The sequence below is a fragment of the Equus przewalskii genome, chromosome 30, assembly GCF_037783145.1.
Source record: "Equus przewalskii isolate Varuska chromosome 30, EquPr2, whole genome shotgun sequence".
Lineage (NCBI taxonomy): Eukaryota > Metazoa > Chordata > Mammalia > Perissodactyla > Equidae > Equus > Equus przewalskii.
In genome coordinates, this window is record NC_091860.1 from 4,371,385 (window position 1) to 4,387,025 (window position 15,641).

General features: G+C 34.8%; 1 protein-coding gene across 23 annotated transcripts in view; it reads right to left on the minus strand.

Moving 5' to 3' along the window:
* Nucleotides 1–15,641, minus strand: part of CCDC7 (coiled-coil domain containing 7) — a 463,736-nt gene that overhangs the window by 371,839 nt on the left and 76,256 nt on the right. For all 23 annotated transcript variants that reach the window (XM_070601703.1, XM_070601701.1, XM_070601699.1 and 20 more), the window contains 2 exons: nt 13,178–13,239; nt 12,040–12,096 (listed from right to left, as the gene is read on the minus strand). In XM_070601703.1, the coding sequence (XP_070457804.1) occupies nt 12,040–12,096; nt 13,178–13,239 (119 nt within the window). The remainder of the gene's footprint in view (nt 1–12,039; nt 12,097–13,177; nt 13,240–15,641) is intronic.

Sequence of the window (15,641 nt, forward strand, 5' to 3'; positions counted from 1 at the left end):
ACACTATTTTATTTCAAGACTTACTATGGAGCTAAATGAAATGAAGACAATATGGTAATGGCATTGAGATATACATAGAGTTAAATGAACATAATAGAGAGTGCAGAAACAGAGCCACACACATATATTCAATTGATTTTCAACAAGACTTCCAAGATAACTCAATGGGAAAAGGATAATCATTAAATGTATGGTGCTGAAACAAATGGAAAAAGAAAATTAATCTTGGCTTTTACTTCAAACTATTCACAAGAAATAATCTAAAATAGATCACTGACTTAAATGTAAAAACTAAAAGTATAAAACTTATGGTAAAAAAATGTCTTCATGACATTGGGATGGCAAAGATTTCTTAAATAGAACATGAACAGCATGTACTATAGGAAAAAATCATTAAATTAGACTTCATAAAAATTAAAAATTCTTTCACGTCAAAGGACTCCATTAAGAAATTAAAAAGCAAGTTGCAAACTGGGAAAAATATTAACAATACTGTTATCTAATAAATGGGCTATCTCTAGTATATACATAGAATTCCTATAAGTGAATAATAAAGACAATCAACCCTATTAAAAATGAGCCAAAGTTTGGGACAGACACTTCACAAAAGAAGATATCTGAATGGTCAATAGCCACATGAAAAGATGCTTAACATAATTAGTCACCAGAGAAAAAGCCTAATGAGATGCCTCTACATAGCCAATATAACGGTTAATAAATATTCAGTAAGTACTCTGATGAACAATTTTAAAGTCATAAAATATTGCCAAATTATAACCTTTAGAAGAAGTAGGATTTTTACTAAACACATTATTATCTTTACAGAATTTCTAGTGCTGTAAATAGAGAATGATTGTTAGAAATACAACCTAAAAATTATAACATTAATTTCTAAGGCCTACTTATTTTTTAATATTATCATCTGTCATCTAACTCCTTGAATATCTAGTTAAACTTTCACACAACCCTAATTCTGTGGCCCTGAGGGAGTCCCATTACTTCACTACAATTTTCAGGGGCTCTATAGCCTTACTTCCCCATGCTTCTGCCTCCATATTTCTGAGCCCACACATGCTGCTTAAGTAACTTCCCAAATCAATCTAAGTATGAAGCCTAGAGACATTTTTTGTGAGTTTTAAATCTTAGCAGAAAATTTGGGACAACGTGAAGAAAATTACCTCTCAGGCAATAATTTATTCACTTAAGTGGCTCTACCCATCCAAACCTGATTTGATATTTTTTCTTCTTTCATCTCCATAGAATAAATACATATTACAAGAGTCTACAAGAGTCTCATTCCAGCTTAAGGACACACATGCGTTGAAAGTAAAGGAGTGGAAAAGATACTCCATGCAAATGGTAACCAAAAGAGAGCAGAAGTGGCTATACCTATATCAGATAAACAGAATTACACTCAAGAACTGTCACAAGAGAAAAAGAAGGTCATTACATAGTGTAAAGAGATTATTTTATCAAGAAGATATAACAATTGTAAATGAGTATATGCTCAACATTGAGCACTTTACATTTAACATAAATATTAACAGAACTGAAGGGAGAAATAGACAGAAATACAATAACAGTAGGGGACTTCAAACCCCATTTTCTACACTGGATAGATCATGCATGCAGAAAATTAACAAGGAAACAGTAGACTTGAAACACTATAGACCAAATAAACCACATACACAGAACATTCTATCTAACAGCAGCAGTATATACATTCTTCTCAAGTACACATGGATATTCTCCAAGATAGATCATATGATGGGCAACAAAGGAAGTCTTAAAATTTTTAAGAATATTGAAATCATATCTAGTATCTTTTCTGATGAAAATTGAAATGAGTAACAGGAGGAACACTAAATAACTCACAAATATGTGGAAATTAAACAACACACTCCTAAAAAACACTGGGTTAAAGAATAAATCAAAAAGGATATCAGAAAGCATCTTGAGACCAAAAAAAACACAACATACCAAAACTTTTAAGATTCAGGGAAAGCAGTGGTAAGAGGGAAGTTCATAGCGATAACACCTACAATAAGAAAAATAAAGATGTCAAATAAATGACCTAAATATAAACATCAAGTAATTAGAAAAAGACACCAAAGTTAGCAGAAGGAAGGAAATAATAAATATAGAGCAGGAATAAATGAAAAAGAAACCAGAAAGACAATAGAAAAAAGCAAGGAAACTAAGTGTTGGTTTTTTGAAAAGATAAAATTCACAAACCTTTAGCTACACTAAGAAAAACAGAGAAAGGAATCAAATGGACAAAATTAAAATAAAAGAGGAGACATTACAACTGACAACAGAAATACAAAGGATTTTCCAACAAAATGGATAACCTAGAAGAAATGTATGTATAAATTCCTAGAAATGTACAACCTATCAAAATCGAAACATGAAGAAATAGAAAATATGAACAGACCAATAATGACTAAAAAGATTGTATCTGTAACTAAAAATATCCCAACAAAGAAAAGGCCAAGACCAGATGGTTTCACTGGTGAATTCCACCAAAGACTTAAAGAAGAATTAATGCAAATCTTTCTCAAATTCTTCCGAAAAAAAAAAGAAGAGGAAAGACCACTTCCAGACTCATTTTATGAGGCCAGCATTACCCTGATACCAAAGCCAGATAAGGATGCTATGAGAAAAGAAAACTATAGCTCATACTCCTGATAAATATAAATGCAAAAATTCTCAATAGAATATTGCAACTCTAATTCAACAGGATATTTTAAAAAATCATACACCATAATCAAGTGGAATTTATCTCTGAGATGCAAAGAAGGATCAACATAAATAAATCAATAAATGTGACACACCATATTAATAGAATGAATGGTAGAAATCAAATGATCCTCTCAATGGATGCAAGAAAAAGTGTTTGACAAAACTGAACACCCTTTCAACATAAAAGCTCTTGACATATTGAGAATAGAAGGAACATATCTCAACATAATAAATGACATATATGATAAACCCAGAGTTAATTTCATAATCAAGAGTGAAAACCTGAATGTTTTTCCTCTAAAATCAGGAACAACACAAGGGTGCCCACTCTAACCACTCCTATTTAACATAGTACTAGAAGTCCTAGCCACAGCAATTAGGCAAGAAAAAGAAATCAAAGAAACCCAAATCAGAAAGGAAAAAGTAAAACTGTCTTTGTCTGCTAGACACAATCTTATAGACAGAAAACTCCAAATACTTCACCAAAAATCAGTTAAAACTAATAAATAAATTTAGTAGAGTTCCAGGATATGAAATCAACATAGAAAAATCAGTTGCATTTCTATACACTAACAACAAAATACCTAAAGAGAAATTAAGAAAATAATCTCATTTACGATAGCATCAAAAACAATAAAATAACTTTACCCAAGGATGTAAAAGAATGAACTTTTTAACAATTTGAAAACAAAATTAAGGAAACAATCCCATTTTCAATAGTATTAAAAAGAATAAGAATCTCAGAATAAACTTAACCAAAGAGGCAACACTAGCACACTGAAAAACTATAAAATATTGCTGAAAGAAACTAAAGAAGACACAAATAAATGAAAAAACATCATGTTTATAGATTGGAATATTTAATATTGTTAAACTACAGATAGTATCCAAAGTGATCTACACATTAAACACAATCTCTATGAAAAATCCAAAGGCATTTCTTGCAGAAATAGGAAAAAATTTCTAAAATTCATCTGGAATCTCAAGGGACCCTGAATAGCCAAAATAATCTGGGGGAAAAAAAACCAAGTTGGAAGCCTCATACTTCTTGATTTCAAAACATATTGCAAAGCTATAGTAATCAAAACAGTGTGGTACTGGCATAAAGATAGAAAAATATTTCAATGGAACATAACAGAAAGCACAGAAATGAACCCTCACATAAATGATCAAATGATCTTTGACAAGGGTGCCAAGACAACACAATGAGGAAAGGACAGTATCTTCAACAAATGGTATTGGGAAAACTGGACATCCACATGCAAAAGAACGACATTGGACTCTTACTTTACACAATTCACAAAATTTAACTCAGAATAGGTTAAAGACCCAAACATAAAACTTAAAACTATAAAACTCCTAAAAGAAAACAAAGGGGAAAACCTTCTTAACACTGGATTTGGCGGTAATTTCTTGGATATGACACCAAAAGCACAGTCAACAAAAGCAAAAATAAACAAAGGGACTACATCAAAATTAAAAACGTCTGTGGATCAAGGGAACAGAGTAAAAAGATAACTTATTGGATGGGAAAAGATATTTGCAAATCATGTATCTGCTAAGGGGCTAATATCCAGAAAATATAAAGAACTACTATAATTTAACAACAAAAAACAACTTTATTAAAAAATGGGCAAAGTCTTGAATAGATATTTCTCCAAAGAAGATATACAAATGGCCAAAGAGCATATGAAACAATATTCAACATTCAGCATTCAACATGATTTCTCTAATCATTAGAGAAATGCAAATCAAAACCACAGTAAGATATTACCTCACACCCATTAGGATGGCCACTGTTAAAAAGCAGAAACTAACAAGTTGGAAAGGACTTGAAGAAACTGGAAATGTTCTTCACTGTTGATGGGAATACAAAATAGTGTGGTGACTATGTAAAACAGTACGCTTTTTCCTCAAAAAATTAAAGAATTACCATATTAATCAGCAATCTATGGGGCCGGCCCAGTGGCATAGCGGTTAAGTGTGCATGTTCCACTTTGGTGGCCCAGGGTCCGCTGGCTCGGATGCCGGGTGCAGACATGGCACTGCTTGTCAAGCCATGCTGTGGTGGGCATCCCACATATAAAGTAGAGGAAGTTGGGCACAGATGTTAGCTCAGGGCCAGTCTTCCTCAGCAAAAAGATGAGGATTGGCAGCAGATGTTAGCTCAGGGCTAATCTTCCTCAAAAAGAAAATCAGCAATCTACTTCTGGGAATAAATCCAAAAGTATTCAAAGCAGGATCTAGAAGAGATATTTGCACATTCATGTTCATTGCAGCATTATTCACAATAGCCAAGAGGTGTAAGTAATCCAAATGTCCATTGATGGGTGAAAGGACAAAGAAAATGTGGTACATACAGACAACAGAATGTTATTCAATCTAAAAAAAAAGGAAATCCTGTTTCATGGTACAACATGGATGAACCTTGAGGACATAAGGCTAAGTGAAATAAGCCAGTCACAAAAAGACAAATAGCGGTGATTCCACTTACAGGCAGTATCTAAAGTAGTCAAACTCAGAACAGAAAGTAGAATGGTAGTTGTCAGGGGATGGGGGAATGGGAAAATGGGGTGTTGTTTATTCAATCTGTACAGAGTTTCTATTTTGCAAGATGAAAAAAGTTCTAGAAATCTGTTGCACAACAATACGAATATAGTCAATACTGCTGCACTGTACACTTAAACATACTTAAGATGGTAAATTTCAGATTATGTGTTTTTACCACTATTAAAATTTTTTAAATAAATTTTTAAAAATAAATACATGGGCTTTTGTTTCTGGTCAGGCATATAAAAAGCTTGGAAGTCGCCACTCAGTTATAACAAGGAAAAAGCTGAACAAACTAAAAAATCAATAACTGTTCATGAATCCATAAGAGAAGTAAAGTCACAGGGCAAACTGCTGTCCCCAGAACTAGAGAGACTGACAGGTGAATACAGAGAATCACAAAACAGCAGAGCAGTAGCCAATTAACTGCAAACTTTGTGGGAACCCTTGTAGGAAAATCTGAATTATAATTGACAAATTGCTAAAGAATCAGTGTGGGCAAGTCTGAGAGAGAGAAAAACTACATGGGGTCCCAGTCATGGCGGGGAGGGGCACACTTTTCCAAGTTTTACCTCCTGAAGCTCTAACAGGTTCTCACAGTGAATGTCAAAGAAAACTCACTTTGGACTTCCAGCATGGGGAAGGGAAAAAGAACCATTTTGAAATACGTCAGAGTATCCTGTTCTTTTTAACAAGGTCTACCTGAGGAGAAACTATTTAACCAAAGTCTAACCTTCTGGGGTTTTATCAGAGGCAGACTGACCTGGGAGAAGAAAAACTATTTTCTTATTTTTAATTGATTTAACAGATAACAGTTTGTCCAAAATAATAATAGCAACAATGTATTTTATTATGTATGCTTATGTATGTATATATACATATGCATATTTATCCTTATGTATGCATATGTATAAGTTAATGAATAACAACAATAACATAAGGGGCAAGAGTAAGGAATTAGTACTATTTTGTTATTATCAGGTACTCACACTACCTGTGAACTGTTACAGTGTTATTTGAAAGTGGACTTGAATTAGTTGTAAATGACTATTGCAAACTCTAGGGCAATCACTAAAAAAGTTAAAAAAAAAGGAAGTATAACTGATATATGATAAGGAAGGAGAAAAAATGGAATCATAAAATGCTCAGCATATAACATCAGTATCATGGTGGCACAGAACGTCCCTCATTTTTTTCCCCCTCTTCAATAACAAAACTTCAGTACCATTAACGAAAGGTGCCTCTGTGGGAGTTGTGAGACCCAGTGCATATGCCAAGGGACCCAGGAGGAGTCTTATCCCCATGTTCACTGGGTAACAGGCAGACAGACCTTGGTATTAGCTGTGGAACCTAAGGAGACTGTGAACCTGGGGGAGCGGGCTGCAGGAATGGTGATTTGGAGAGTCAACTACAGACAAGAAAGCTTTTGTGAAAGTACAGTATTCCAGAGGAGAAGTTCCAGCACTCTCCTGGAGAAAAAAAGTACGTGTTTGTATGCATTGGAAGGGGTCAGAGGATCAGCTTGACTTGTTGGCATCACTCCTCCCCCAAGGCAGGAGAGTTTGGAGCTAAATGAAATGGTCTGTGATTTTTCTCACTGGAGAAAGGTAGAGCTAGTGGACGAACACCCAGCTTCCCCAGCTATGCAGGACACTGCCAAGGCAAATCATTTCTCTCACAGCATCTTGAGTATTTAAACACGATATCCATGACTAGGGGGAGGAAGCAGATCAGGAAATCATCACACAAGATCCCCATAGGGCATTAAAGGGACCCTCAGTTTCTGCTGAGTGTCTTCTGAATTCCATCAGGAAGCCTGCCATGAGCCAGGGGAAAACCCCACCCACAGATTCCCCCAATGACACTCAGGCCTGTCCAGCACACTACCTGCCACCCATACCTCCTCCACTCTGAAGCCAGCTCACTGTGCACTGCATAGGGTGTCAGCAAGAACAAGCGCTGGTAGACAGGGAGCATGCACAGAAAGCAGGCCACAGTCTGCAGGCCAAGGAGAGAGCACAAACCTGAGCTGTAACGCCACTCTCCGGAAAACAAAAGAGACGCAATCAGCATTCAGTCTCCTGTGTTGTAGGATCAAGAGAAGGCATACAAGATTAAGAACTCTGCCACAAGAGGAAGCAAGAAGCATGGAGGAAATGTATCCATATAAGGTCTGAGGAAGTCTCAAATCTCTAGCAGGGCTGACAGAAAGTATTTCTTGCCTGAAGACAACAGTAAAGATTGGAGGAGGTGACTGCTACTTTAAATGTGAAGACAGCAACTCCAAAGAATGTGAAATCAAGGAAACATGACAGCAGCAAAGGATCACAATAATCTTTTAGTAACCAAAAATAAACAAGTGGGACTACACCAAACTAAAAGGTTCTGCACAGCAAAGGAAACCGTCAACAAAATGAACAAGCAACCTATCAAATGGGAGAGAATATTTGCAAGCCATGTATCTGGTAAGGTGTTAATACCCAAAATAAATAAAGAACTCACACAACTCAATAATAAATAAATATACAACCCAGTTAAAAAATGGGCAGAGGATCTGAATAGACATTTTTCCATAGAAGACATACAGATTGCCAATATGTACATGAAAAAGTGCTTAACAACACTCATCATTAGGGAAATGCAAATCAAAACCACAATGAGATATCACCTCACACCTGTTAGAATGGTTGTTAGCCAAAAGACAAGAGATAACAAATATTGGCAAGGATGTGGAGAAAAGGGAATGCTGTGCACTGTTGGTGAGAATGTAAATTGGTGCAGCCACTATGGAAAACAGTAAGGAAGTTCTTCAAAAATTTAAAAATAGAACTACCATATGATCCAGCAATCTCACCTCTGGGTATATATCCAAAGGGAATGAAAACAGGATATCAATGAGATATCTGCACTTGCATGCTTATTGCAGCATTATTCACTATAGCCAATATACTGAAACAACCTAAGTGTCCATCAATGGTTGAATGAATAAAGATAATGAGGTATATACATATACAATGGAATATTGTTCGGTCATAAAACAGAGAGAAATGCTTCCATTTGTGACAACAGATGGACCTTGAGAGCACTATGCTAAGTGAAATAAGTCTGAGAAAGAAAGACACTGTATGATATCATTTACATGTGGAATATAAAAAAGCTGAACTCATAGAAACAGAGAGTAGAATGGTGGTTACTAGAAGCTGGGGGTGGGGACAACGGGGAGATGTTGGTCAACATCTGGAGTACAAACTTCCAATTAGAAGATGAATAAGTTATGGGAATCTAATACACGTCATTATTATTACAGATAACAATATCATACTATATATTTGAAAGTTGCTAAGACAGCAAATCTTAAAAGTCCTCACCACAAAAAGAAATAGTAATTATGTGACATGATGGAGGTGTTAGCTAACATTAGGGTGGTAATCATATTGTAATATATAAGTGCATTAAATCAACACATTGTACACTTTAAACTTACACATTATTATATGTCAATTATATCTCAATAAAACTGAAGAAAAAATAGAATGCTCAATTAAATCCTCAAAAGGCAGCCAAAGAGAGAAGACAAAAATAGGAACAAAGAACAAAGGCAACAAATAGAAAACAGTAACAAATATGGTAGACATTAATCCAACTATTTCAGTAATCACTTAAAATCAAGGTCTAAATGCACCAATTTAAAAACAGAGATTGTCAGAGTGAATCAAAAAACAAGACCAAATATATATTGTCTACAAGAAAGAACCTTCAAATTCTCATTGCTGGTGGGAATGCAAAATGATACAGCCCCTCTGCAAGACAGTTTGGCAGTTTCTTACAAAACTAAACATACTTTTACTATACAATCCAGCAGTTACACTCCTTGGTATGTACTCAAATTAGTTGAAAAACTTACGTTCACACAAAAACCTAAATTTATAGCAGTTTTTTGTAATTGTAAAAACTTAGAAACAACCAAGATAGCCTTCAATAGATGAACAGATAAACAAACTATGGTACATCCATACAATAGATTAGTACTGAGTAATAAAAAGAAATGAGGTATAAAACATGGAACGACACAGAGGAAACTTAAATGCATACTGCTAAGTAAAAGAAAGACTGCATGATTCCAAATATATGACATTCTTAAAAAGGCAATACTATAGATACAACAAAAAGGTTAGTGGTTGCCAGAGATTCAGGTGGATGGAAGGAAAGATGAATACATGGAACATGTGATTTTCATGGCAGTAAAACTCTCCTACAATATAATACTGTAATGGTGGATACATGACATTATACATTTGTTAAAACCCATAGAACTGCACGACACAAAGACTGAATCTTGTGTAAACTACGGACTTTAGTTAATAATAAGTATGAATATTGGTTCATCAATTTCAACAAATATACCACACTAATGCAAAATGTTAATAATAGAACAAATTTTGTGTGGGGATAGTGGGAAGAATGGGTATATGGGAACTCTCTGTACTTTCTGCTCATCTTTTCTATAAACCTAAAACTTCTCTAAAAAAATAAAGTCCATTAATTACTAAATGAAGCAACATCAAGATTAAATGGTAGTTTAAAAAGAACAAGAAACAAGAATGGAATACAAAGGTAGCTTTTGTCTTATTGATTAGGCTGTAGAATCTAATGGAATTTAGAGAATGAGGAGGGAAGAAGAAAATAAAGTTTGGCTGGAAAAGATGAAAGGGGATACTTTAAAGAGAAAAAGAGAGTATACCAGTGAAAGAGCAATATTGAGAGAGAGTAGATCTATACCAGTGGGGTCCAGGGACTGAGGCAGCTGCCATGGGAAAAGATACTTAGGAATTTGTAAAAGGGTTTTCTCCATATTGTGCAATGTAACCCTGTCCTCTGCTTCCCTTAAAAATCATGATGAACCCACATGTTGACTGCAGCATTATTTACAATACCCAAAATATGGAAACAACCTAAATGTCCATTAATGGATGAATGGATTAAAAAAATACGGTATATATATTACAATGGAATATTATTTAGGCATAAAAAAGAATGAAATCTTGCCATTTGCGACAATATAGATAGATCTTGAGGCCATTTTGCTAAGTGAAATAAGTCAGAGAAATAAAAATACCATATGATCTCACTTATATATGGAATCCAAAACAAACAAACAAATACAACCCAAGAAAACAAAAATCAAGCTCATAGATACAGAGAACACATTGGTGGTTGCCAGAGGTGGGGGTTGGGGAGTGGACAAAATGGGTGAAGGGAGTCAAAAGGTACAAATCTCCAGTTATAAAATAAATAAGTAATGGGGATATAATGTACAGCATGGTGATTATAGTTAATAATACCGTATTGCATATTTGAAAGTTGTTAAGAAAGTAGATCCTAAAAGTTCTCATCCCCAGAAAAAATAATTCTTTAACTATGTATGGCGACAGATGTTAACTAGACATGATCATTTTGTAATACATACAAATATCAAATCATTATGTTGTATACTTGAAATTAATGTAATGTTGTCTATCAAATATACCTCAATTATATAAATAAATAAATTTGTTAAATTCATGAGAAAAATTTCTATTATTATATTTTATCCTTTTGGAACTTGGTTTTATGGTTGGAAGATGTGTTCCATTGGCCTATATGTGGGCACAGAGACTTCTATTTTTGTCCACGATGGAACATCAGGTATCAGAATTACCTCTTCACCTTAAACCAGTTAAAATCTACACAAGAAATATATGAAACAGCAATATTCAAACATCAGAAAACAGAAAGTGCAAGGCAGTAATCCATGACAGAAAGAAAACAAGAAGAAACAAGAAGAAAACAAGAAGAGTCTCCAGGCCACAGCATAAGGAAGGGGAACACAAACAGAGTCTACTGGTCTCCTTAAGTTCAGAGACAAAGTTTAGAGTTTGGAGAGGCCAAAGCAGCTAGAATTCACAGGGCACAGTACTAGAGAGAAGACAGCAGCAGAGATTGAGAGAGATGTACAGAGGGTTCCCATTGATGTAGAGAGAGGCTTCCAACATTCACTCCAAAGCTCTAGATACTACCCCACCAAGTCAGTTAGGGCTCTCCTGGATCAGAAGACACTTTGGAACATGAGAGTACTGTAGAATGTATAGCTGTCCCTGGTTTAAGCACAGCAACATTAGGGGTAAAAGCTGAAGTTGAAAGAGGGCAGGATTCCCATCAACTTTTGCCAAGCAAATCTTATTTTCCACTTTCAAACTGTACTCCATAGCATATATTACATGATTGTTTTAAAATTTTCTCCAGTGTTAAGACAGAAGCAAGGTAATTTCTCCTTTCTGTTGACAAGTAGTCAGAAATTTGACATACTAGTTCTAGCAGCTCTTTATATTCATGAACTGTTACATACTCAGTTGCAGACAGAGCATTAAGTCATAGTAACAAAATCAACAAATGATATCTTAAGTTTACAACTGCTCCACCTCAAGCCTTGCCACCCCTGCAACATTTCAGTAGAATATTCGAATCACAACTAAAAGTCCTCTGTTTCGAGTGATATCATAGTACTCCTCAAAAATCAGTCTATTTTTGGTAGCATGTACCCTTAACTTGGAATTTCAATACTTCCTTGATAGCCAGCTCAATTATATGGCTCCAAACTCCAGGGAATCTATGTTGTTACCTTAGTAATTATTACTTTATAGAAAATTATGGAAATCAATGCACTCAACAGAGGTTATTAACACAATACTTAAATGAGTGGAAACTTACGTGGCTCACTTGCAGAAACATCTACAACTTCTTCACTTGAGTGGGTTTTTATGAATTCTGAAATAATTAATAGTGAATTTGTCATAAGTTTCAAGTATCAATTATATGTATTGAGTTTAAATTTCAGAGTTTTTATCTTAAGAACTCATTGAAGAGAAAGAAGACTCAAAAAAAACAATAGAGCTGCAAACACTGTAGATCCTCCCACTCAGGCAACAAGTGGTAATATCTGTAAGAATGTGTGTAACAACTGAGTCACGTGAACTCATCATTTTCTCAACAAAACTTGTTTTTCCTCTTATATTCTCTTAGTTAATGCTACCATCACCTAATCTCAGTTCCTTTCATATCCAATCACCAAGTTTTGCCAGTTTTACCAGTAAATATTTCTCAAATCTGCCCCTTTCTTCTCATTTACCTGTGGTCTAATATAAGCACTTATCACACATCTAAGATATAGCAATAACTTTCCCTTCTTACTCTCAGTACCCAAATCTAGCTCCTACAATGCGGCCAGAAAAATCTCTTTAAAATTAAGTCCAATAACATCTCTTTCCTACAAAAAATCTTCAATTCCCTATTGTATATGAAAAACCAAATTCCTTAGCACAGCATCCAATCTCTCTGACAAGGCTCTCTCCTACCTTATCCCTACCTATTGCTTCATACTCTAACACCATTCCAGTTGTAATTCTCTAGTCATGCTATTTGTTCATGCTATATTCTCTTCTTACAAATATCTGCATTCTTTGTTTGACTGAATCCTACTTATCCTTTTATGTTGCATAAAATCTACCTAACTCCCTCAGGTTGAACAAATTGGCTTCTTTCTGTGGACTCTGCAAATTACACATACTTTTAGCATGCATTACACTATATCAAAATTACACAACATGTGCTTTTGTCCTTACTAAGTTGTGGATTTTATGGGGGTCACAACCAAGTTTTATTCATTTTGTACACTCCCAGAACCCAAAACATAACTTTATTGAAAATATAAAACTCACTATTGAATATCTTTTAAAATTTACTATTGTATAACTTTTATGGCTATAAATTTTAAACTATAAGTCTCAAAGTGGTAATGTATTTAGGAAACCCTAATGCTAAATGCTAAACATGTATAAAATATTATCACCTTCAATTTTCTGCTTTACATGTTCGTGACGTTGTACTGCATCTGATGGCTTTTCACTATCTCTGTTAAAATTTCAATAAATAAAACATTTATTTATTATCAAAGAATAAGAATTTAAATTACACTTAAAAACTAGAACACATGCTCTAGAGATAGGCAGTTTGTAAAACAAAATGTAACATATTCTTAAATTTTATTCACAGACATTAAGGTAAGTTAATTAGTAACAAGTAAATAAATATAAAAATAAAACTATGTAATTCTATGAATTTTATATATTGCATGAACATAATTAGGTATACCAACAACATTAACAACAAAAATAGCAAAAGTAAATTGGGTAAAAGTATGAGATTTCTTTTTACCAATGTATTATTAGTGGTGTAATCATTAAGAGCACAAGTTCTAGAGTCAAACTGCTTGGCTCAAAACCTGCTCTACTCACTTACTAATTATGTGACCTTGGGTAAGTTACTTAACTTCTCTGAACTTAATTTTCTTCATCTATTAAAATTGGCGACTTAGAGCACCTATCTCATAAAGTAGTTGTAAAGATCAAAGAATACATGTAAAGTTACTAGGAAAATACCTAGCATACATCAGACACTTAAATTTCAGTTATTAATATTAATATATAATCTAAATCTACTTTTGTGCCTCACAATATGTAGCTCAAGTGAATGTAGCTGAACCTCTGGACCAAGACCTAGTTATGCAGCACCCATTGGAGCCAAGGCAAGTACCACTTCTTTCATTCCTTTCAGTCTAGTCATTGACAGATGGAGATATCAATAAAGTAATTGCATAGTAAATAGCAGTCCCTCCTAATTATGAGTACTTCCTATTTTAACACTATAAAATAAAAGCGTTTTGTATATGTTTAATGCAAAATATGGCTGTTTATAAATGCAAAATTTTACTTCGATAGGTTACTGTACCAGATATGGCTCAGGATAACAGAATAACAGAACAAATCAGTTGGAGTTGATTTAACTCAGATAGTCACAAAAATTACATATTTATTTACTGTTTATTACATGTGATAGGAAATACATAGATGTGTGACTGCTTCTGATCTTGAAATAACAGTCTTTCAGGGAAGACTTCATGAATGATAAAATAGACTATTATTAATAAATTTGTAATGAATCATTAATTAATTCATAATAAAAATTACTAAATGTATGATTCACTGCCAAACAATGGAGAACAAAAAAGAAGTAACAAAGGAAGAAATAACTGTAAAACAGGGTTTCTCAACCTCAGCACTACTGACCTTTTAAATAATTTCCTTATTGTGGGCAGAACTGACATGTACCAAGAAAGTGCCAGCAGCATCCCCCTACTCTTGAGTTGTGACAACCAAAATGTCTACAGACAAATATCCTGTAGGGCTCAAAATAGCCCTCATTTGAGACTCACTGCTATAAGGAAATAGCTCTACCATGGCACTCGGTCAACATTATACAGGTCCACATAAGCTACATAGGCAAGGTTTGACAGCGGTCAGACCGAAATCTTAGCAGAATGCCCTGCAATTTCTCCTGGAGAAAGAGAAGAGAAGCCTGGTGGTAAGTCTCCATGAGGCAGTTTCTCATTGCTTTCTTGTGGAAGACTGACACAGCCCATTTCTCATCTATCTCCCCAATTTCAGTTGACTATAGAACTTTCTATCCCTCTTTTCCTTAGAGCACAGTTGAAGGCTCCTGCATAAGTCTATAAAGCTGCACAGCTGTAGTTTAGATTTTGTTCCTACATGGCAGAGCAACAAATCATTTGTCTGGTCTGTCGTCTGGTCCCTGCTGCTTCGTGTAATCCTATGGAACTAGGAACATCAGAAGCTGACACCATGCTGATCTTGCTCTTGCTGTCTGTGAGTAATAAAGCATCCAGCACTATTTGTGCCCACTGTCTCCTTACCGGCCTAATATATGGAAGTATGACAAGCCAATCTCATGGCTACTACTGTGCTGCTCTTTTGGACTGCATCACTGCTTGACAATCACGTAAATAAAAGTACTGCTTAACAAAAGAGTTTCTCAGATATAACAATGAAAGGAGATAGAAAATACCAAGGAAATTTAGTTGAATGAATTGGGAAAGAGTTGGGCAGATTATGAAGTTTATGAAGATTACAAATCAGATATACTAAAAAATAAATTTTGTTCATGCAGACCTCTCCCTGGGAGAAAAAGGGCTGATATTCATACAGATATTCAAACAGTGGTATGACAGTATCATTGAAATTCTCCTGATCCAGTTGGTAAGTAGCGCTACCCTGAGCCCTTCAAGTGTATCCCAACTGCCCTGGCACCTCAATCTTCCCAGGATCCAGCACCTAAAGAAGTAATCTTTGGCACAACAAACAGTATGCAGCACCCTGCTCCCGTGCTAATATCTATTCTAATTAGTTGGTGCTCATATTATCTTGGTTCTTCATATTTTTGGTATTTTCACCAGGAAC